The sequence below is a fragment of the Schistocerca cancellata genome, chromosome 6 (genome assembly GCF_023864275.1).
Source record: "Schistocerca cancellata isolate TAMUIC-IGC-003103 chromosome 6, iqSchCanc2.1, whole genome shotgun sequence".
Taxonomy (NCBI): domain Eukaryota; kingdom Metazoa; phylum Arthropoda; class Insecta; order Orthoptera; family Acrididae; genus Schistocerca; species Schistocerca cancellata.
This window is the reverse complement of record NC_064631.1, coordinates 315,842,105-315,864,879: the sequence shown is the minus strand read 5'-3', so window position 1 is coordinate 315,864,879 and position 22,775 is coordinate 315,842,105. Positions and strand designations below refer to the sequence as shown.

Here is a 22,775-nt window from a genome sequence, read left to right as displayed (position 1 = left end):
GCAGTTGGCCAGTAATAGACATCCTTCCATTTAGTACTGAAAAAAGGCATCTTCCTCTTTCTCTCTATCACCTCCTGTGTCCAGTGAGGTGGGTCCTTATCGGCATCTCTCTGTTATGTCCAGTTTATTTACATATTCAATCCTGGCAATTCCTATGTTGCATAAACTTTTAGTTTTTGCAGACTCAACTTTTGGTGGCATCTCACTTTCAAAGGCGCCCCAAACTATGGATTCTCCCTCCATTTTCTAGATGTTATCTGTAGCATCTGTGTGTTCTAAAGAAGAGCACAGCTTTCTACGATTTGTGCACAATAGTGCCTTCCTGGACCTTATTAAAACAGAGTTCCTTCTCTTCCCAGTTCTGGGACATAAAACAGTCATGGCTAGTGCCTCATGCCACAGGAGCTTGGATCTGTGTTCCCTGCTCTGTGACTGGCACCCAAGTACACTACTACAAAAGAGTCCAGTTGACTGCATGACATTGACTGCATCCCTCCTGGCGTGTCTTCCTGAGATCTGCTCTGAGGGTGGTTCCACTGGGACTCAGCTGCACATGCAAACACTGTCACCTCATCCCAATCTGCTTTCAACGTCCTCTTACTTGAATAAAATATGCAGATTCAAATAAAAATGTATTATGTGCTGTTATGCCTTACTTTTCTCGGTGTCAATTAATTATTCCACTGTAATGGGGCTTCATATTCTGGTTTTGTATATATTATGGGACATAATTTTTTTGGCCTGCAGTGGGAAGGGGCTTGGGGGAGTGGAGGGGAAGGGAGGAGGAGAACGTCACATAACGATGTCCCTAACTCCAAATGGACTATCCTTGAACAAGGAACTAATCATCTTGCTGTTGATTCCCTCACCCCCCCCCCCCATGCCATCTCTCTCTCTCTCTCTCTCTCTCTCTCTCTCTCTCTCTCTCTCTCTCTCTGCCCCCCCCCCCCTCCCCCCATGGGAGTTGAACTGAAACCGGAAGTGAGCTAACAGCTCTGAAGATTTAGTTTTGTGTCATTCAGTTCATTTTACTGGAGTGTAGATTTAAGTTGTCCTGTGTTTGTTTCTATCATTTTAATAAATTTTAAAATAACCTATACAGTTTTGTATAATATATTTGGTTTTCAGTCAAATGTGTGCTATGTTGTTTGATTTTAATATTTCGGGAGTCCTTTCCCCCTCCCCATCCACTCTACCTCGAATTATTCTTTCAAAAAGCAGTCTTGATTTGAAATTTTTGGTAGTTCTCAAAATTACACTCTATTAGCCAAAGTAGCATGCCTTTCAGTGCAAAACAAAATAAAGAAATGGTTGAATCTTTCATGGCCGTTTGCTCACGTATTGCATGTTGACTTTTGCCTCAGGTTCTTTGCCAAATGTTTAACAGTTTTTATGAAGTTTCACTACTGTGAGTTGCTGGTATTATCAAATGTTCAACTTCCATTGCTGGTGACATACAGGAGTCGAGCCCATGGATGCAGCCTCAAGGTAAATGCATCCTAGATTCTAGTTGTGCTGCATCAAATGACTGTTGCACATAACAAGGGTAGAGCCACAGCAGTAATGACCAGGGTAAAGCCCTCAGACGTTGGCATGACACGTACAGTACATGTAATCTCTGGCTGTGGGCTGCACTCCAGTGTACCACCAGCAATGGAAGGTGAATTTTTGGTACTGACACCCATGCTGCTGAAACATCAGAACAATTGTTAAACAGATCTTAATTTATAGAAAAGCCAACAGGCAGTAAGAGAAAGAAAATGTAAGTCCTACAATACTGAATCATTTTAAAAGTGAGATCTCACTTTGTAAAAGTAACTTCTGTTTCTTTCCTTTCTTAGTCTGTTCCAGTGCCTCTACTTCATCAGTTCTCAAACTCTTTAAGTAAAGGAACTTTGTGAAACTGTTGAATTAAAACTTGAATAACTTTTGATAAACCTCATGCTTTTTAATTTTTTTGAATGCTTCATATAATTCTGTAGCAACAACTCCAATTTTTTGTCTGCTACATATATTTGGCTTTTATGGGGTACGAAGTTATCAGCATAACATACTGCTGATATGGAAGCAAAATTGTCTTTGTGGTATCTTCCTTTGCAAGAAAATAATGACTGCATACGAGTAAAAGGCTGTAAGCAATTTTTTTAAAAATTGTATTTAAATTTAATCCATGAAAATGTATTCCTCAAAATCTAAAGGTAATTTTTACTTAAAGTATGGTGTAAGATTTTTCAGGGATTTTAGGATTCTGCACTTGGTTACATGAAGGGCCTTGCAGTTTGATGTATTATTGTTAATATTAAACATAGAAATGTGACTCAAAATTTGCTCTTTCAGGAGGTTGCAAACAAATTAGCCAAGTTGGCAGTTACTGCTTGTGCTCGTTTGGGTGGATATTTACCAGGAGATAATAGCACCCCAAAGAATTCAGTGATCCAGAAAGCCTTAAGCAGTCTGTTGACGCCATACCTTGCAAGACAACTGAGCTGTGATAAGCCAGCAGAGGTGTGCTATTTCAGATTCTTTGTTGCACTGTCGACAATCAAATTCAATCATGCTATTAGAACTACTTACAATTATGATTATAATCTGTGTACTAATTGTCGATGACACTTCATTTAGTTTTTTTGTATTGTAGGTTCTGAAGATATTAAACAGTAATTGTGAGTCACCGTACTTGCTATGGGATAATGGAACAAGAGCTGAGTTGTGTGAATATCTTGAAAAACAGAGATCAAATAAACTCCATTATGATGATGATGACGATCCCACATATGGTACAGAATTCACATACTCAGCGCTAAAAAAAGAGCTCATTGTTGGTGAAATTTTTGTTCGTATTTATAATGAACAACCAACATTTCCAATTGAGGTTTGTGTACTATTTGGTGTAAATGTCAGTAGCTGACTTGTGCATTATGTTAAAGAAACGTCTACAATGTGGTATAATAATTTGTTCTGTTTCTTCTGCAGAATCCTAAAGGTTTTACAATTGATTTATTGGAATTTCTGGCTACTCAGTCAGAGCATCTCACATCCTTAGGAAGTATTGCACTCACAGTGAAAGACAAACAAGTTGTAAACAACGTTGTTATGGCTCTGGAAGCTCTTTATAATGTAATTAAAAATAATCCAGGTACTTAGCTAACATTTTTGATATCCAAATAGTATATGAACTGAGATTTTAGTAATAGTTGTGCATTATAGTAATTGTAACTATTTTTGTTGTTGTTGTTCTTCTTCTCCTTCCCCTTTTCTTATCCATCTCCTCTTCCCCCTCTCCCCCCCCTCCCCCCCTTGCCCATTTCCTCATACCCTCTCTTTGTCATCCCCTCCTCCTCCTCTTCCTCTGTCTTTGTTCATATCCTTCTCCCTCCTCTCTCTGTCCATCTCTTTCTGCACTGCCCCAATCTCTCTGCCCACATCCTCTTTCCCCCTCTCCGTATCTGTCTCTGTCCAATTCTCTCCCTATCCATCTCCTCCCCTTCCTTTCTGTGCCCATCTCCTCCTCCTCCCCTCTCCCCGCCCGCCTCCACTTGCCTCGCCTCTCCCCCCCTGCCTCCTCTTGCCATGCCTCTCCCCACCCGCCTCCTCTTGCCTCGCCTCTCCCCGCCCGCCTCCTCTTACCTTGCCTCGCCTCTCCCCGCCCGCCTCCTCTTACCTTGCCTCGCCTCTCCACGCCCGCCACCTCTTTCCTTGCCTCGCCTCTCCCCACCCGCCGCCTCTTACCTTACCTTGCCTCGCCTCTCCCCGCCCGCCGCCTCTTACCTTGCCTCGCCTCTCCCCGCCCGCCGTCTCTTACCTTGCCTCGGCTCTCCCCGCCCGCCTCCTCTTACCTTGCCTCGGCTCTCCCCGCCCGCCTCCTCTTACCTTGCCTCGCCTCTCCCCGCCCGCCTCCTCTTACCTTGCCTCGCCTCTCCCCGCCCGCCTCCTCTTACCTTGCCTCGCCTCTCCCCGCCCGCCGCCTCTTACCTTTCCTCGCCTCTCCCCGCCCGCCCTCTCTTACCTTGCCTCGCCTCTCCCCGCCCGCGTCCTCTTACCTTGCCTCGGCTCTCCCCGCCCGCCTCCTCTTACCTTGCCTCGCCTCTCCCCGCCCGCCTCCTCTTTCCTTGCCTCGCCCCTCCCCACCCGCCTCCTCTTTCCTTGCCTCGCCCCTCCCCGCCCGCCTCCTCTTTCCTTGCCTCGCCCCTCCCCGCCCGCCTCCTCTTTCCTTGCCTCGCCCCTCCTCGCCCGCCTCCTCTTACCTCGCCCTTCTCGCCTTGTGCTCCCCTCTCTATCTCAAATCTCCACCTGGTGTACCAATCCACACATTTAGCCCTTGCAAAACCGATCATTAATGCAAACTGATAGTACTGCAACAACACACATTGTGTCGTGCAGCCTACATGTCACACATTTGAAAACTGCGTTGTTGCCTTTAAAGCAGCGTGCTCTGCAATTGAAGCCAGGAGGCAGGCCCATACTAACTCCAACTCAGCACACCTGTTGTGCAAGGCAGTTACACACCGGGGGCTGGAAAACTGTTTTTTACCCTGATGAGTAGGCTTCCCTGCAGCATGGGTTAATAAGCTAGGCCAATGCTATTCCCACACAACACACCTGTCATGCAGGGCTGTCATAGTGGAAGGGGCTGAAAGAAAAGTGCTCTCCCATGTCTCTGCTCCTATTGGATCTGTAATGTTATAAACCCCATAGTGATGAAAATTGTAAAGTTTACTCTTCATGTGCTAGATTTGGTGCAAATTGATCCAAGGATTTGGGAGGAGATCCTGGACATATGTACAGACTGCTTTATATATACAGAGTGTTCATTTTAATTGAAAATACTGAAATATCTCAAAAACCACACAATGGATAAAGAAAGTTATAACTCCAATTTGTTTGTCTTGGAGGGGTTCATCCAGTGATATCATACTCAACCTGCCACCCCCACCTTTTTGTGTGTGTGTGTGTGTGTGTGTGTGTGTGTGTGTGTGTGTGTGTGTGTGTGTTTGGGGGGAGGGGTTGTTTGGGGGGGGGGGGGGGGACCTTGAAATCTTCAATGGGATCTGCTGTTTTTTTATTACAAATTACCATTCTGTGGCAAAATCTACATATGTTTTGTCTGACACATTTTCTTCATTTTGCCACAGATGGTGCTGTCAGCTGAGGATTAGATATGTGCACACAATTGTAATTTACGACACGCTATTCAGTGGCCCTTGAATAACCGATTGAATGTGGTCCCCCACCTCCATGCTGCAAGGGTAGAACGGGCTAATATTTAATAATTTCAAAGTAGAAACCTCTTCACAATGTTGTATTTCTTCAACATATGGGATACGGCACTACTTGACACACCCTGTGAACATGGTTTGAGGTGAACATTACCCAGTTTTTTCCAATCAGAGTAAGTGTTCAAGTGTAGTACCACCAACTTCAGTACACTTATTAATCTGATTTTCAAATGAGAATTGCTGGGTGCTTATCCATGGGTTGTGGAGCACTGCCACTAGTACAGCTGTTTCGTTAACTTCTCCTGTGACACTACTACTTTGTTTCCTTTTGCTGGTCTGTATACTGCCATCAGACATGAAGGCGGTCACAACATCGTAAAAGAATGAACAAGAGCGAGCTTTCTCTGGAAAACTTTCAGCATACAGGGCAACAGTAGCCTCAACATTTCTCCTACATTCTCCATAAATCAGGAGCATTTCAATTTTTTCTTGTGTGGTTGCAACATTCATTGTCCACCTGCACATCTGTTCGCCAAATGATAGGTAGGTGTGCAGGCTATAAAGACTGCACAAATATTATCATTATAAGAGCCACTGTCTGTTCTATTCAGCACAATATGTGAGCTCTGATTGTGGTGTACTGGCTGTTCTGATACTTCGTAGTTTGCTACATGATACAGTGGCACATTGAGTAGTCCCCTGTTCAATAAGCTGGAGGAATACAATGTTGCAAATGGGGTTTCCAATTACAAGTTATGAAATACTGGCCTGTCCTACCCTCGAAGCATGGAGGTGGGGTCCCATGTGCCATTGGATATTCAGGGGCCATTGAGTGGCATATCATAAATAATGATTGTGTACCCATTTCTATTCCTCCAATTACGGCGCCATCTGTGACGAAATGAAGAAAATGCTGTACACAAAATGTTTGTAAGTTTTGCTGTAGAATTGTAATCTGCAATAAAAATCAGGGATTGTTTCTGAAGATTTCAAAGTTGTCTCCAACAACCCATGCACCGGCTACAGTGGCGGATCAAGCATGGTATAGTTGGCTGCCCCCTCAGAGACAAACAAATTAGAATTAGAAATTTTTTGATCTGATGACTTCAGTTAAAATTAACATGCTGTATAGTATAAAAAGTAGGATTCCAAAACTTTGCTTTCACTCTCACGTAAATTTTTACTCCGTAATGCTGTCACACATTATATAGGAACTTTGCCTGTTTATGTAGTACTCTTTATGTTCTGCCTCTTCCTTTTTCATTTTGTTCTTGAGTAAGCTACATCTCGCCCACTGAACGACACAGAACAGTGTTAAAGGCACAGGAGTTAAATTTTGGAGAAACAAGGTTCAAATTTCGATTTGGTTTTAGAGATTACATTTTCCTGAAATCAATTCAGGCAAATGCTGAGGTATTCTGTTTGAGTCTAAGTTGGTGCTCCATCTCTAATGATCTCATTACTGACATGTGTGAACTGTAATCTTCATTTCTTCCTGTCACATACATTTCTAGTTCTGTCCTAGAATTGTTAGCCACAACTTCATTGTAATGTTAAGGGATAGTACTTTGTTCTACAATTCTGGAAAGGATAGATTTGCTGCTCACTGTAGAGACAGCACATTGAGTAACACAACAAAATGACTGCTCACATCAAGCTTTTCACCAAAGCATTCATCAGAAAAGAAAAGCACAGGGCATTCACACAAGCAAGTGCACCTCGAACACATGACTGCTGTCTCTGGCTGCTCAGGCAATCTATCCTATCCATAATTGTTGATATTGCCACCTGGACTTTCCACTGTATAACACACAGTTCTAATTGTTACCACTCTGACTGCACTCTTTACAGAATTTATCCTTTTATCTAACCAATCCAAAGTACATTTCACATGTCTCTACCCTGTACATAAGCCGTCTCATTCCATAAAAGAGGCAATTATTACATGCTTATAACACAGTGTGTATGTCATATGTGTCCAGCAGTACAACAGAACTGTTGAGGTAATCCAAAGTTTTCACCGATGGCTACATGTAGCATCATAATCTTTTGTTTTTATCTTTTTGTCTGAATATCTAATGTTAGATTTAAATTAATGATATGAATATAATAGAGGGAAACATTCCATGTGGGAAAGATATATCTAAAAACAAAGATGTGACTTACCAAACAAAAGTGCTGGCAGGTCGATAGACACACAAATATACACACAAAATTCAAGCTCAAGATTGGAATGACTCCTTACCCTCTCCCTTAAAACCCACATCCTTTCGTCTTTCCCTCTCCTTCCCTCTTTCCTGATGAAGCAACTGTTTGTTGCGAAAGCTTGAATTTTGTGTGTATGTTTGTGTGTCTATCGACCTGCCAGCGCTTTTGTTTGGTAAGTCACATCATCTTTGTTTTTAGATATAATGTTAGATTTATTGTTATTTGATAGTGGCCAAATAAAAATTTTATTTCTCAGGTATGCTAAATTATCTTCAGCCTCACAGGATAGTCACTGCATAATCATTATATGCTTTTATTCCTTGTCATCCACATTAGATTTCCACTTGTGATAATACAACAATGGTACTTAGTTTGGACCTTAATATTTCAGGCTGCTCTCTAGACACTCATACTATGTTGCCATTTTTTCATAATTTTTAAGCACATGTAGACATGTTAATTTACCAATTTACTGTAGCACAATTTTTTTTAACATTACTTGTCTGTGCCATTTACAATCTGTAACAGACAATTAAGCGAATTGATTTTACGTAGTATTTCTTGGAACACAGCCATTACCAAATTATTCCATTATACGCACTCAAGACAGCCATGTGTGTTAACATGCTACTTAGAGTATTCTGTGAAGTGTGCTGGCCCATATTGTTAGCATATTAAAGTGTGCTGGCCCATATTGATCTGCCTGGTAGATTAACAATAATGGCTGGTGAGCTGGTCATGCTGGATGGGGTGTTGTGGCAATTTCCCACATCCGAGTAGGTTAATACCACAGGTATGGTGGGGTACACTTTTCTGTTCCAAGGTGATGCTGGGGGTGACAGGAAGCATATCTGGCTACTCGTATTACCAGCACTGGCAAACTCGGATTATCATGCTGACCCTGTGTAGGCCACAAAAAAATAAAATAAAAAAATTACCAAGTTATTCCATTAGCATTTGTAGATGTTTCTCATTTTTATAATGAAAGTTGATAATGAGAAACTGTAGAATTAGTCAAACAGTTCGATGATTTAATAATCACTTTTATGTTACAGGTGTAGAAATTCAATGTATTGGTCACTTCCGACTACTATTTGGTCTGCTTAATGTTGATAGCTGCAAACCTGTACAGAAGTGGAGTCTGAATGTTGTATCAAATGTTACAAGAAATCAAGAATGTGTTAATGATATAGCTGCTTCTGAGGTGGTTGTATATCTGCTGCTTGCTCTGAATGGCCTGCCAGATGACCAAGCACTGGTGCTTGATACATTACATGCTCTTGTTTCAACAACTAAAATAGTAAAGGATGCTTTGAATAAAGGTAAGTATGTGCAGAAGATTACTACATTCCAAGAGGAACACTCCTTACAAAATAATGGAGAGTACTCATAATGCCTAATTCACTACCTCTGCTTCTTTCACATTAGTGTGAAAAGCTTTTTATTAATGGTGCGCAAAATTTCTGCAGTAGGAGTGTTTTTTGATTTATATGTCAGGTAGATTCTGAAGTGCATCCTCTCTAGTCACGTTGAAAACTTGATTTGTTAAAAAATATATTTGTTAGTGACCCTGATGATTTTGACAGTGTAACACCTCCCACCCTCATTTTTCAGTATTAAAGGCAATACTACATTACTTCTGCTCATCTGCTCAGAGTCTGTTGATCGATTATTCTTCCCCAATTGACAAATGACAAGTGATTAGTTGCTTTATTGTAACAATGATTTAGAAGTTAACACAACACAGGCTGTAATTCACCACAAGTTATTATACCAAACACAAAAACACAAGAATTGCTTCACACTGAAAGTTCACATTTGCTATAAATACGATATGAATGATTAACAGAACATAAACCCGCATCTTAAGTGCTCCTGACCAACTGCTCCAATCAAAATATTCTACCCAACATGCGCACAGTGAGAAAACAATAAGAAGTCATAAAACTGTGTTGGTAGGAAGAGAGTGCCCCCCACGAACAATGGACCTTGCCACTGGTGGGGAGAATTGTGTGCCTCAGCCATACAAATAGCCGTACTGTAGGTGCAACCACAATGGAGGGGAATTTGTTGACAGGCCAGACAAACATGTGGTTCCTGAAGAGGGGCAACAGCTTTTCAGTAGTTTTGAGGCAACAGTCTGGATCATTGTCTGAACTGGCCTTGCAACACCAACAAAAACAGCATCACTGTGCTGGTACTGTGAATGGCTGAAAGCAAGGGGAAACCATAGCTGTAATTTTTCCTGAGGGCATGCTGCTTTACTGTATGGTGAAATGCTGATGGTGTCCTCTTGGGTAAAATATTCTGAAGGTAAAATAGTCCCCCATTCAAATATCCGGATGGAGACTACTCAGGAGAATGTCGTTATCTGGAAAAACAAAACTGACGTTCTACAGATTGGAGCGTGGAATGTCGGACCCCTTAATTGGGCAGGTAGGTTAGAAAATTTACACAGGGAAATGGATAGGTGAAAGTTAGATACAGTGGGAATTACTGAATTTAGGTGGCAGGAGGAACGGGACAGCTCGTAAGTGAATACAGGGCTACAAATACAAAATCAAATATGGGTACTGCAGGAGTTGGTTCAGTAATGAATAAAAAAATAAGAATGTGGATAAGCTACTGCTGACAGCATAGTGAATGCATTATTGTAGCCAAGATAAACATGAAGCCCACACCCACCACAGTAATAAAAGTGTATACACCAACTAGCTCTGCAGATGTTGAAGATACTGAAGAAATGTACGATGAGATAAAAGAAATTATTCAGATAGTGAAGAGAGACAAATATTTAATAGTCTTGGGAGACGGCAATGCAGTAGTAGGAAACAGAAGAGAAGGAAAAGTAGTAGGTGAATATGGACTGGGAGTAAGGAATGGAGGAGGAAGCTGTCTGGTAGAATTTTGCATAAAGCATAACTTAATCATCACTAACACTCGATTCGTGAATCGTGAAAGGAGGTTGTATATATGGAAAAGACCTGGAGACACCAGAAGGCCTCATATTGCTTACATAATGGTAAGACAAAGATCTAGGGACCAGGTTTTTGAACTGTAAGATATTTCCGAGGGCATATGTGAACTTCGACCACAGTTTATTCCTTACGAATTGTAGATTAAACTGAGGAAACTGCAGAAAGGTAGGAATTTAAGGTGATGAGGTCTGGATAAAGTGAAAAAATCAAAGGTTTTAGGGAATTTCAGAGGGAGCATTAGGGAATGATTGACAAGAACGGGAAAGGAACACAATGGAAGACAAATGGGTAGCTTTGAGAGATGAAAGAGTAAAGGCAGCAGAGGTCAAGTAGGTAAAAAGACGAAGGCTAGTAGAACTCCTTGGGTAACACAAGAGATATTGAATTCAATTGATTAAATGAGAAAATATAAAAATGCAGTAAATAAAGTAAGAGGAAAGGAATACAAATGTCCAAAAAATGAGATTGACAGGAAGTGCAAAATGCCTAAGCAGGAACGGCTAGAGGACAAATGTAAGGATGTAGAGGCATACATCACTAGGGGTAAGATACATGCTGCCTGCAGGAGAATTAAAGTGACCCTTCCAGAAAAGAGAACTGCCTGTAGGAATATCAAGAGCTCAGGTGGAAAACCAGTCCTAAGCAAAAATGGGAAAGCATAAAGGTGGGAGGAGTATATAGAGGGTCTATCGAAGGTCGATGTACTCGAGGGCATTATTATGGAAAAGGAAGTGGACGTAGATGAAGATGATATGGGAGATACTGCATGAAGAATTTGACAAAGTACCTAAGTTGAAACAAGGCCACAAGAGTAGACAACATTCCGTTAGAATACTGATGGCCTTGGGAGGACCAGCCGTGTCAAAACTCTGCCTTATGGTGAGAAAGATGTATGAGACAGACAAAATACCCTCAAACTTCAAGGAAAATATAATAATTCCAATTGCAAAGAAAGCAGGTGCTGACAGGTGTGAAAATTATTTAACTATCAGTTTACTAAATCACGGTTGCAAAATACTAAGATGAATGGAAAATCTGGCAGAAGCCAGGGGAGGATCAGTTTGGATTCTGTAGAAATTTAGGAACATCTGAGGCAATACTGACCCTTTGACTTGTCTTAGAAGATAGGTTAATGAAGGGCAAACCTATGTTTATAGCATTTGTGGACTTAAAGAAAGATTTGACATTGTTGACTCTTTCAAATTCTGAAGGTGGCAGGGGTAAAATACAGGGTGCACAAGGCTATTTACAATTTCTGCAGAAACCAGATAGCAGTTATAAGAGTTGAGGGGCACAAAGGGGTAGCAGTGATTGAGAAGGGAGTGAGATGGGGTCATAGCCTATCCCCGATGATATTCAGTCTCTGTATTGTGAAAGAAGTGAGGGAACAAAAGAAAAATTTGGAGTAGGAATTAAAATCCAGGGAGAAGAAATATAGACCTTGAGGTTTGGCAATGGCATTGTAATTCCATCAGACACAGCAAAGGACTTGGAAGAGCAATTGAACGGAATGGACTGTGACTTGAAAGGAGAATATAAGATGAAAATCAACAAAAGCAAAATGAGGATAATGGAATGTAGTTGAATTAAATCAAGTAATGCTAAGGGAATTTCATTAATAAATTATACAATTAAAGTAGATGAGTTTTGTTATTTGGGTAGCAAAGTAACTGATGATGGTCGAGGTAGAGAGGATATAAAATGTTGACTGGCGACGGTAAGGAAAGTGCTTCTGAAGAAGAGAGATTTGTTAACATCGAGTATAGATTTAAGTGTCGGGAAGTCTTTTTCTGAAAGTATTTGTATGGAGTGTAACCATATATGGAAGTGAAACGTGGACCGTAAGCAGTCTAGACAAGAAGAGAATAAGAAGCTTTCAAAATGTGGTGCACAGAACAATGCTGAAAATTAGATGCATAGATCATTTAACTAATAGGGAGGTACTGAATAGAATTGGGTACAACTTGACTAGAAGAAGGGATTGGTTTGTAGGACACATTCTGAGGCATCAAGGGAATACCAATTTAATGTTGGAGGGAAGCATGGAGCGTAAAAATAATAGAGGGAGACCAAGAGATGCATACCCTAAGCAGATTCAGAAGGATGTAGGTTGCAGTAGTTATTCAGAGATGAAGAGGCTTGCTAAGGATACAGAAGCATGGAGAGCTGCATCAAACCAGTCTTTGGACTGAATATGACGATGACAGCAGCAGCAGCAGCAGCAGCAGCAGCAGCAGCAGCAACAAAAAAAAAAAACTACCTCGAAAGACTGCTACTACTCATTTTGACTGGAGAAGTTTTTTTTCTTTGTTTTCAGTTTTATATCTTAATTACGTCAGTATGGTGTCAGTAGTGCATTATGCTTACATACAAATGCTTTGTGCTTAAAAATTTCTGTAGAAAGTACATTTAAGTAAATAAAAAGGATCAAAGTAAATAAAGAATACATTGTAAATACAAAGTCAATTTATACCAAACTTACAAATACAAATAAATATGTAATTGTACAATAAACTATGTATCTGTATGACTTGTATTCAGTCAAAACACCAGACACATAAATAAGCATTTAGTATGAAAAATAAAGAAAAATGGACACAAATTGCTGTAGCAATAATGAGAAAATAACATTTATCTCTATGACATCTTTCAGTCAAAGCCATCATATTCGTCAAAACAATTTGCGCGCACAGGTGTTGATTCCAGCATAGTCTTAGATGTTGAAAAATGTGCAGAGACCACCTGTGGCAGCCAAACTTGACGATGTACAGATGAGACATCTGATCCCGAATATTAATCCCAAATTTAGTGAAATTGTAGAAGCTCGCAGTTTCAGGGAGTATTTTCTGTGTTTGTCCATCCACTGCAATTTACTGGTACATTGTGCTCCATAGAAGAATTTTTTTATGCTGTTCCCCTGATAGGAAGTAATTGTTGTGTCATCAGATTTATATAAAATAATCATACAGAATCTGGCAGTAGACTTCACAAATGGAGGAACTTCTCCTCACGTTTTCTTTAGTATACCTACTATGGTTGTGTTCTTCTGCTTCAGCTGCTGTGGAAGATGTTTCGCTGTGAAAAATTGTCACATGTTACTTTTCTTCCTTTCAAAGTATAAGGTTGCATGAGACATGTAACAACATGCTCTGCAACAGTTATGTTAATGAGACTTTTGTCTTTCATTCTGTTTACCCAAGTAAGAAAATCCATTCACCATATATTTACTATTGTCATCTGCTGCAAGCCAGAACTTCAAACCAAATTTGTCTAGTTCATTACTTGTGTATCAGCAATGTAAGAAAAGACAGCTTGCTACTTACTGTAAAGAAGACAGGTCAAGCTGCAGACAGGCAGAATTAAGACACTTACACTATTTGATCAAAAGTATCTGGACACCCCCAAAAACATAAGTTTTTCATGTTAGGTGCATTGTGCTGCCACCTACTGCCAGGTACTCCATATCAGCGACCTCAGTAGTCGTTAGACACCTTGAGAGCAGAATGAGGTACGCTGGGGAACTCACAGACTTCGAAGCTGGTGAGGCGAGTTGGGTGTCACTTGGGTCATTCGTCTGTATGTGAGATTTCCGCACTCCTAAACATCCCTAGTTCCACTGTTTCTGATGTGATTGTGAAATGGAAATGTGAAGGCACACTTACAGCTCAAAAGTATACAGGCTGACCTCGTGTATTGACTGACAGAGACTGCTGACAGTGAAGAGAGTTGTAATGTGTAAAGAGGCAGACATCTATGCAGACCATCACACAGGAATTCCAAACTGCATCAGGATCCACTGCAAGTATTATGACAGTTAGGCGGGAGGTGAGAAAACTTGGATTTCATGATCAATCTGCTGCTCATAAGCCACACGTCATTCCGGTAAATGCCGACGCCTCTCTTGGTGCAAGGAGTGTAAATATTGGACGATTGAAAAGTGGAAAAATGTTGTGTGGAATGACGACTCATGGTACACAGTGCAGAGATCTGATGGCAGGGTGTGGGAATGGCAAATGCCCGATGAATGTCATCTGCCAACGTGTGTAGTGTCAAAAGTAAAACTCGGAGATTGTGGTGCCGTGGTGTGGTCGTGTTTTTTGTGGAGGAGGCTTGCACCCCTTGTTGTTTTGCATGGCCCTATCACAGCACAGGCCTACATTGATGTTTTAAACACCTTCTTGCTTCCCACTGTTGAAGAGCAATTCGGGGATGGAGATTACGTCTTTCAACACAATCGAGCAACTGTTCATAATGCATTGCCTGTGGCAGAGTGGTTACACGACAGTAACATCTCTGTAATGGACTGGCCACACAGTCCTGACTTCAATCCTGTAGAAAATGTTTGGGATGTTTTGGAACGTCTACTTGATGCCAGGCCTCACTGACGAAAATCGATACCTCTCCTCAGTGCAACACTCCGTGAAGAATGGGCTGCCACTCCCCAAGAAACCTTCCAGTACCTGATTGAACATATGTCTGCAAGAGTGGAAGCTGTCATCAAGACTAAGGGTGGTCCAACACCATACTGAGTTTGAGCAATACCGATGGAGGGTACCACAAACTTGTGTAAGTCATTTTCAGCCAGGTGTCCAGATACTTTTGATCACAAAGTGTACATATAGTTTTTGGCCACAGCCTTTATGAGTAAAAGAGAGAGACAGTGTTCACACATGCAAACAAGCACACCTAATGCACATGCAACTGCTAATTCCAACATTGTGGTCTGGACTGCATTCTGTCATTCCTGCCTGAGATGCTGGAGTTAGGGGTCATGTGTGCATGAGGTGTGCTTGTAAGTGTGTGTGAATGGTACCTCTCTCTCTCTTTTATTGATGAAGGCTGTGGCCAAAAGTTATATGTAAGCATCTTTTTATTGTGCCTCTCTGCAACTTGGTGTGTCGTCTTTATGGTAAGCAGCAATCTGTCATTCATTTCCTACAGTGCTGATATTCCTATCTGGAGTTTCCATTGTTTGAGTATTACTCATGTTTTTTTATAGCGACGCTGAGCTTTTCATGGATAGAGCTGCTCATCTATGGTTATAAATGCACCTGTTTATAGTTCTGGGTAAGATTAGATACAAATGAATTCCAGATGGGGTAGCTACTGTGAAGCCATTGGTCTAGAGTCTTTTGGCACGAGTGAACTTGTCATCAAATCTCAAAAAATTGCATGACTTCAATGAACTTATTTCTTCCCATAGTATGAGAAAAAAATGCCAGCCACCACACTTGAGACTACAGAAGTTTCAGGTGGAATTTCTTTCCTCCATATGCTACACGTGTGTACATTATAGCTATGGCAGTTTTTAATTAGGCACTATCCCCATGAGTCATCCTGGAGAAGTTCTCAGGCTCTAATTTCTGTAAAGTTTTTATGGTCTGTAGTATATTATTGTCCATCAGCACTCACCATGTGCTCAAGTAACTGCCTGTGACTGAGTTTCGTAGCATTACATGTTGGCCCTGAAGTTTTTACCAATATGTTGTGATGCACTAATCTCCCTGGTGCAATTAGAGTCAACACTGTTTAGTTGACTGCAGTCTCTGCACCTCCAACTTCTAAATGCTGAGATGGATGCAATTTTTTTCATTTTTTCTTTAGCTGTGAGTAGGAATTTATGGAGCCACTGGAATTGAACATGTAGGCACTGGGTTATTCATATGTTGTCTTACAGGTTCTGAATATTCATCTTCTGACTCTGATGATTCCCCTTGTTCTGTTATTTGGGGCCGGTATTCCACGTCACCTTAATAATCTTTGTTATCTTTATCATCCAACTCATCAGATTCAAAAATATCTTCTCCTTCAGACTCTTCTTCTGGTTAACTGCTCATGTAATTCAATAATTCTTCATCTGAATGTAAACACTGTTGTGCCATAATAATGAGGAGGAGTGCTCAACTTCTGCAGACCACAATAATGTATTGATAGAGAACAGCAACTAAAATATGTCCATTCTGTCACTAAATAAAGTAAAATGTAAAGAGAGAGAGAGGGAACCAATCAAGATAATGAAATAAAATAAGCTAAGCAGGTGAAAACATGTGTTGTTGCCCCTTTGCAAAAATAAATGTAAAAATAGTATCTCACTGGTCAGAATGACGGGCTGGGGTCATTTAAGATAAAAATGTTTATAATTCGTTCAGTTTTTTGTAATGTAGATTTGTCTTTTACAGAAATTATAAACCCCCAAGTTACATTAAAAGCAAAGAAAAATAAGGTCCATAAATTAAAACATATGCTGTTTATCAAATGTTGAACAGTGCTCACCGATCAGATTGTTAACCAGCTGTTGTTCATGATACTGATACTTTATGGCTTCATATGCAGTCCCATGAAAGAATAAGCCTATAAAAAGAGCCAAAAAATAGTAATTAACATATGATGTGAGGATATGGGATCCCCATAATGACTAGATATACTCTTGAAGATAGGATGCAAGAACTCGAAAGTTAATAGTGAAAAACGTGAAAAATATTTAGAGTAACTTTTTCAGTTGGTCTAATGTAAGCATTGGAGGCGCTTCTTTCATGAAGATAAAAGTCATCTAAGAGTACACATCATGCAGAAATTCATGTGAAACTCACACAAAAGTGATATTAACTGGTTATTTACATTTGAATGTAATAATTGTAGTGGGTAGTCTTCTCAGCAAACCATAGTAAAGATCGATCAGTAATATGATGGTAAAGACTTGGATTTATAATGTGTCATGCTAAATGCAGAAATTATTTCAGGAACTACATCCCAGAATATTATTTCTAAAATATGCTTTGTGTTTTCCAGCCATTTTGTACCAGTTATGTTTTAGGTTCCTTATTTTGTTTTCCTTTTTATCATTGTGCCAGGCCCAATGTGACAGTTTTCATCTTATTCTGTCTCTCTCTCTCTTTTTCCATCTATTTTTTAACTCTTTGTGTTAACTTTCTTTTTCCTCTATTTTTCCTCTTTTTTTAACAAAATCCCTTCTGTTGCTCCCATTATTAATAGCTGAAACTCCTTTCTGAACCATACTTGCCTCTGTACCTTTCACTAAACTTTGGATCTCTGACTGTTTTGAGTACTACATAAATTTGAAACTTTTCATGTACAGCATAAGTTAGAAACTTGCTATTACACAAAGATTATTAATGTATGGTTTGATGTTATGACGAGTGCCTAGTGCCCTCATCAGTGTAAAAATTCTCATTTATACCTGTAATATGTACTTGGTAAATGGTACGTCAAGATACAACAGAAGGTATTAATATGATGCCAGAGCTTGTAATATTGCGGCAATTATTTGATAGATGCAATACCTGTAAGAGGAAAATTACATTCGTGTGTAGGGAACTAATATTAAGCATAGACTTCACTTGATTATGCATCAGCAAAGTGATAGTATTAATGCTCTCTTAGATGTCCCCCTCTACTTGTGAAATACATACTTATCTGCTCTCTCAGCCTGGATGTGTTACTACTAACAATTCATCACATTAACACAAAGATACACAGAATGATCAACAAAGTTTCAGCACACCATTAATGAAAATCAAAATTACTTTTAGAATAATGTAAAAGTTTTTGAAATTGCATAAAATAATAATTTTGAAATGAGATGTGTTCCAGGAAATATGTATCAGATTTATGCAGATTTTGAGTTTTAAAGTATGTGTATTTTAGTAGAGATTAATGGGAAAAGTGAAATTGGATTACATCTATTCAGTTTTTACACAAATTTCCTGCAGAACTCTAATCCAAAAAAAATATCGTATTTCATTTCGATACTACTTTTGACATTTTCAGGTGCAGTAATTTACCTTTTGGATCTTTTCTGCAACTCCAACAATCCTGTTGTGAGGGAAAAGTCAGCTGAATTATTGGCCCGTATGGGGGCAGATAAGCTTGTTGGACCTAAAGTAAGACTTGATGTGGGACATTTTCTACCAGCAGCATTTGCTGATGCAATGAGAGATTCACCACAGTCTTGTGTCCATGTATTTGAAGGTGTACATGAGAATCCAGAATTGATATGGGATACAGATGCCCGTCAATCTGTTTGTAGGGTTGTCTCAAACATGAAAGAAGAGTAAGTATGCTTAAATGATGTGTGAAAACTACTGTCTGTAAACAATGTTAAACATAAGGTGATTAACAGAAAGACATTTTTGCGTCGTAGTATTTTGCTCTAAAGTTGTTCGATGTAATTTGATTCTAGCTTCCTACTAGCTATATTGTCATTCTGTATACTTAACAAGTTACTGTTCTATTCGTTTTGGTTTGTGTATAGTTGAAGGAGGTTGCATGGTCGTCTATAAACATGAAAAATAGTAAAGAATTTGAAAATTTTTAAGTTTTCTGTTCTTGATTCATCAATTGCTTAAGTTTATAAAGTAATAGGTTCTCTCACCTTATTTCATATTTCCTTAAAGTTGCTAGTTTTGAAACTCTCAATTTCATTGTCTGAGATTTGTATTATATTATGTGTCATTCATTTTTTAATTTGTAATATTCCTAATACTTTTTTCCCCAGGCATTACTTGGCACAGCGTCAAAATCCAAGTACTGTGTGGAAGGTACCCGAAGAAAACACATTACTGAATATCACAAATTCAAATGAATTGAGAGTGGGAGGAGTGTACTTAAGACTTTTTGTAGCCAATCCAGGCTGGGTTCTACGTAGGCCAAAGGAGTTCCTTGCTGAATTAATGGATACATGTATATCTCTCATGAGCAAGGAAAAGCCTGATGTAAGTTCTTGACCTTTTTTGTTTATGAGTAGTAACTGTTTTGATTATATGAATGGTATTTTCTCCATTATAAAAGACATATTTAATTCGGGGATGCATTAATACCTATGATGAAAAGAAAGAATTGAAAATCCATTATTTTTCAGATTCATGTATGTGTTGAGGTTAATGTGTGTTATAAAATCTGTAAAAATAGATTATGTTGTTAATCGAAAACTTGCAGCAGATATGTGCTACTGTGATCTGCCTGCCAGAAGTGGTTGTAATGACTTCACATGTTGACCTAACAGGAATGTACATTGGTGGTGACAGGATGTTTAAATAAAACTTTCCTGATTTTATTGAATAGTGGTTTTTTGTGCGCGCACACACACACACACACACACACACACACACACACACACACACACACACACACACACGCGCGCGCGCTTGCGGAGGGAGGGGGGGGGGAATAGATAGAGAGAGAGAGAGAGAGAGAGAGAGAGAGAGAGAGAATATTACCTACACACCTCTGGGGAAGGTGGTAGACCAGAAGAAGGTTTTTTATTCGTCTTACATCTGAATCCATCTATCAGATAGACCAGTGACTGAAGGAAAACTGCTGAAAATGTGTGTTCAACAAGGTGAACTTTTCATTATACAGTTAACTGTATAATGTTAACTGGATCTATTCAGAAGCAGAGAGAATTCCATTAATGTGTGGTTTAAACCACAAAGAAAATTTTCTATCCATTTAACTGAGTGTATCTAGACATACACTAAAGATAGGCAGTTTACACATTGCATGAGGAGAGCTGATTGGGTGAGATATATTGATTCATAGTCTTTGACTACATTTAGGGTTATCGCAAGTATTACTCTCTGACCCCATCAAGCAACTTTGCTATGTCCATTTCACAATTTTGAAAAATGTGAAATTTCAAGTGCAGCCCCACTCCAGTGATCCTCAGTCTGCCAGCAGCAAGGTTAAACTGATGGCCAGTATTAAAGAGGGCAGTTAAAAATAGTTAAGATAACTTATGGGGCGCTCTAACATTTATTGTGTGGACAAGATTCCAATGGGAGGCATTTTTTAAATAGTAGTTTAATGTCTGGCCTGAAGACAAAGCCTAAACAATAACCATTTCTTAGCCACTTTTACCGTGGCCAGCATTCTTGGCAAAGAGATGAATTACTGATTGGCCAGCATTCTTGGCAAAGAGATGAATTACTGATAGATGAACATTTGTAATTTCTGTTACTCCAACTGTGAGACATAGAAGTGTTAGTTATAGATGTAGCAGCTGGATTTGGTATGATACAGAGATTGTGGCACAACACCTGATCATCTTAAGATCCATCACACCCATTTGTGACATACACTGAGAACTGAGACATTTGTGGTTGTCTATTTATTTTGGATAAAGAGGTGCATACATGTTTACTATTGTGGTTCCGTAGGCAATGGCAAACATTTTGCCACAAAGACATTGACCATTTTGACTCACAGTGGGATGAATGTATTAACACTTACGGGAATTAATTTTGAAATAATTGTCTGTTTACTTACTTTTTTGCCAACTATCTCATTTTTATTGACTGCCGCTTTTATATCAACGCGAGGTGATAGAAAATGTCACCACTCTATCCACTTCAGAAACGGTGAGATTAGTGATAATATTAATTTCATTAGAATATCACCTCTGTCATAAACCTAGAACATTCTATCCAATGTTGTATTAAGCACATTTGAAAACAAAGTTACAAGCATACAGTGGAATATCAAGTAGGATACTGAAAAAGATCATCATGGCCCTGTCTTCTGTCAACTTTAAGTTGGTAATCTTACATTAAATAATGATGAAACAAAATCACCACCACCTCTATACTCTTTCAAAGAACACTTGATTCTGTAAAGAAATCAATCCCTATACCCCACATGCCAAAGCAGGTAACAAATTAATAATTCAACACCCCTTCTAAATACTAAACCCAAGTTAGTATTTCATCAGAATATCAGAACATGGTTTGTGCTAACAGATGGGCTGTTACTTGCGTACTTTAACTAAGCCTTGAAAGAAATCATTCAGGATAGAAAAATGAACTGAAAGTGAATAAACTGACAGATCAAAATGCTTACCAAAATAGTAGTATCCAAATTACTCACATTGGACCAGTAAATGATTATTATTTTACATAGACATAAATCCAAATAATTAGTTTGGGAAAAATTGGGAAGGTAACAGGTTTTTAAGTCTAAAACAAAGTACATGAACAATGTGTCAGACACACCAGTGTAATAAAAAAACAGAATTTGAAAAAAGTGAATCAGAAACATTTAAATACCTTAGATCACTCATTTCAACAAATGGTTTAACTAAATATACAAATGACGACAAACTCAAAAAGACTGAGATGCCATACCAACTTTCAAAGAACAGATACAATATAATAACAAACTGACAGTGAATGTAAAACTCGCATACTAGAATGTAGACATGACTGCACTCATTACAGTTCAGTTCATTGCTACGCTGAAAGTAGGGGACCAAGTAAATATAGGAAAGAAAGAAACATTGTGAGACAGAAAACAGATGAAAATGGCAACTGCATGTTAAGGACAAAAAAATTTACAGAAATATCTGGACCCTGTAGAATTATTGTGGAAGGGATATTTTGTATTTATTGTACGGGTGAAAGAATCGGGAGAATGTAAATTAATCAAACAAATTTTCCAGTATGGCAACAATAAATAGGCAAATTGGGGGGGGGGGGGGGGGGCGTGCACACGTGCATGTACTTCTGAAAAAAGTCCCCCCCCCCCCCCTTTTTAAGTTTGTGATTTCTTTGTAGACTTGTTAATTGCAGTATGAGTAAATGAATGTAGCTGGGAATGGTTATATTAAAAGAGCTAGGTGGCATAAGGAGTACTGTTGAAATTCAACAGTTTATTAATTAAAACAGAACTCTTTTGTAGCAGCATTAGTTATCTGGGCACCACTAGCAGTCAGCCAATTTCACAAAAAGCAGACTCAAAATGTCCCTAGAATTACATGAACAATTGGCCAAATTGTTAATTGTTAATGGGCTGTTTCACTACCAACAGTTCAGACTGTTGCTGAATTGCACAAAAATGAGTGGTGTTCAATTGGAAGCTCCGTGCAAGGACCTTCAACTACCCCATCTTGTGTGTGTACATAGAATTCCACACCATTCTCAGATGTGCTGTCGTACAGTGGTGTAGCTACCTCTGCTCTCACAGGTTCTAAAATTAATAATACAATATCCCTACAAGTGACAACTGACTGTACACACATAATAAGCTACTACTTGTGCTTCTGGTTTTTGGCAATCTCAGTCAGGAAGTCCATCCCAAGCACTAAATTCAGTTCAACCTGGTATCACTAAGGAATTTTTCTCAAATGACTCCTCATATACAACAAACTCAGTCACAACTTTTCTTTTGATTGGCTTACTGTTCTGGTCTGTAGCATTAATAAATCTCATATTTATCACAGGAAACACTATCAGTTTCTTACCATACATTTCCTCAGTTTGATCATAAAATGTTTCATTTATGGCACAGATATTGCTCCCACTGTCAACTAATACCCCCCTCCCCCTGCCGCCTCCCTCCAGAGGTTAGAATAGGCCCGAGA

At 39.4% G+C, this 22,775-nt stretch overlaps 1 protein-coding gene across 1 annotated transcript in view; it reads left to right on the top strand.

Annotated features, from left to right (window-relative positions):
• Positions 1 to 22,775, top strand: part of LOC126190780 (dnaJ homolog subfamily C member 13) — a 362,669-nt gene that overhangs the window by 276,321 nt on the left and 63,573 nt on the right. Inside the window, exons 27-32 of the mRNA XM_049931321.1 lie at positions 2,338 to 2,505; positions 2,639 to 2,872; positions 2,974 to 3,136; positions 8,480 to 8,746; positions 18,191 to 18,473; positions 18,918 to 19,134. Coding sequence (XP_049787278.1) covers positions 2,338 to 2,505; positions 2,639 to 2,872; positions 2,974 to 3,136; positions 8,480 to 8,746; positions 18,191 to 18,473; positions 18,918 to 19,134 — 1,332 coding nt within the window. The remainder of the gene's footprint in view (positions 1 to 2,337; positions 2,506 to 2,638; positions 2,873 to 2,973; positions 3,137 to 8,479; positions 8,747 to 18,190; positions 18,474 to 18,917; positions 19,135 to 22,775) is intronic.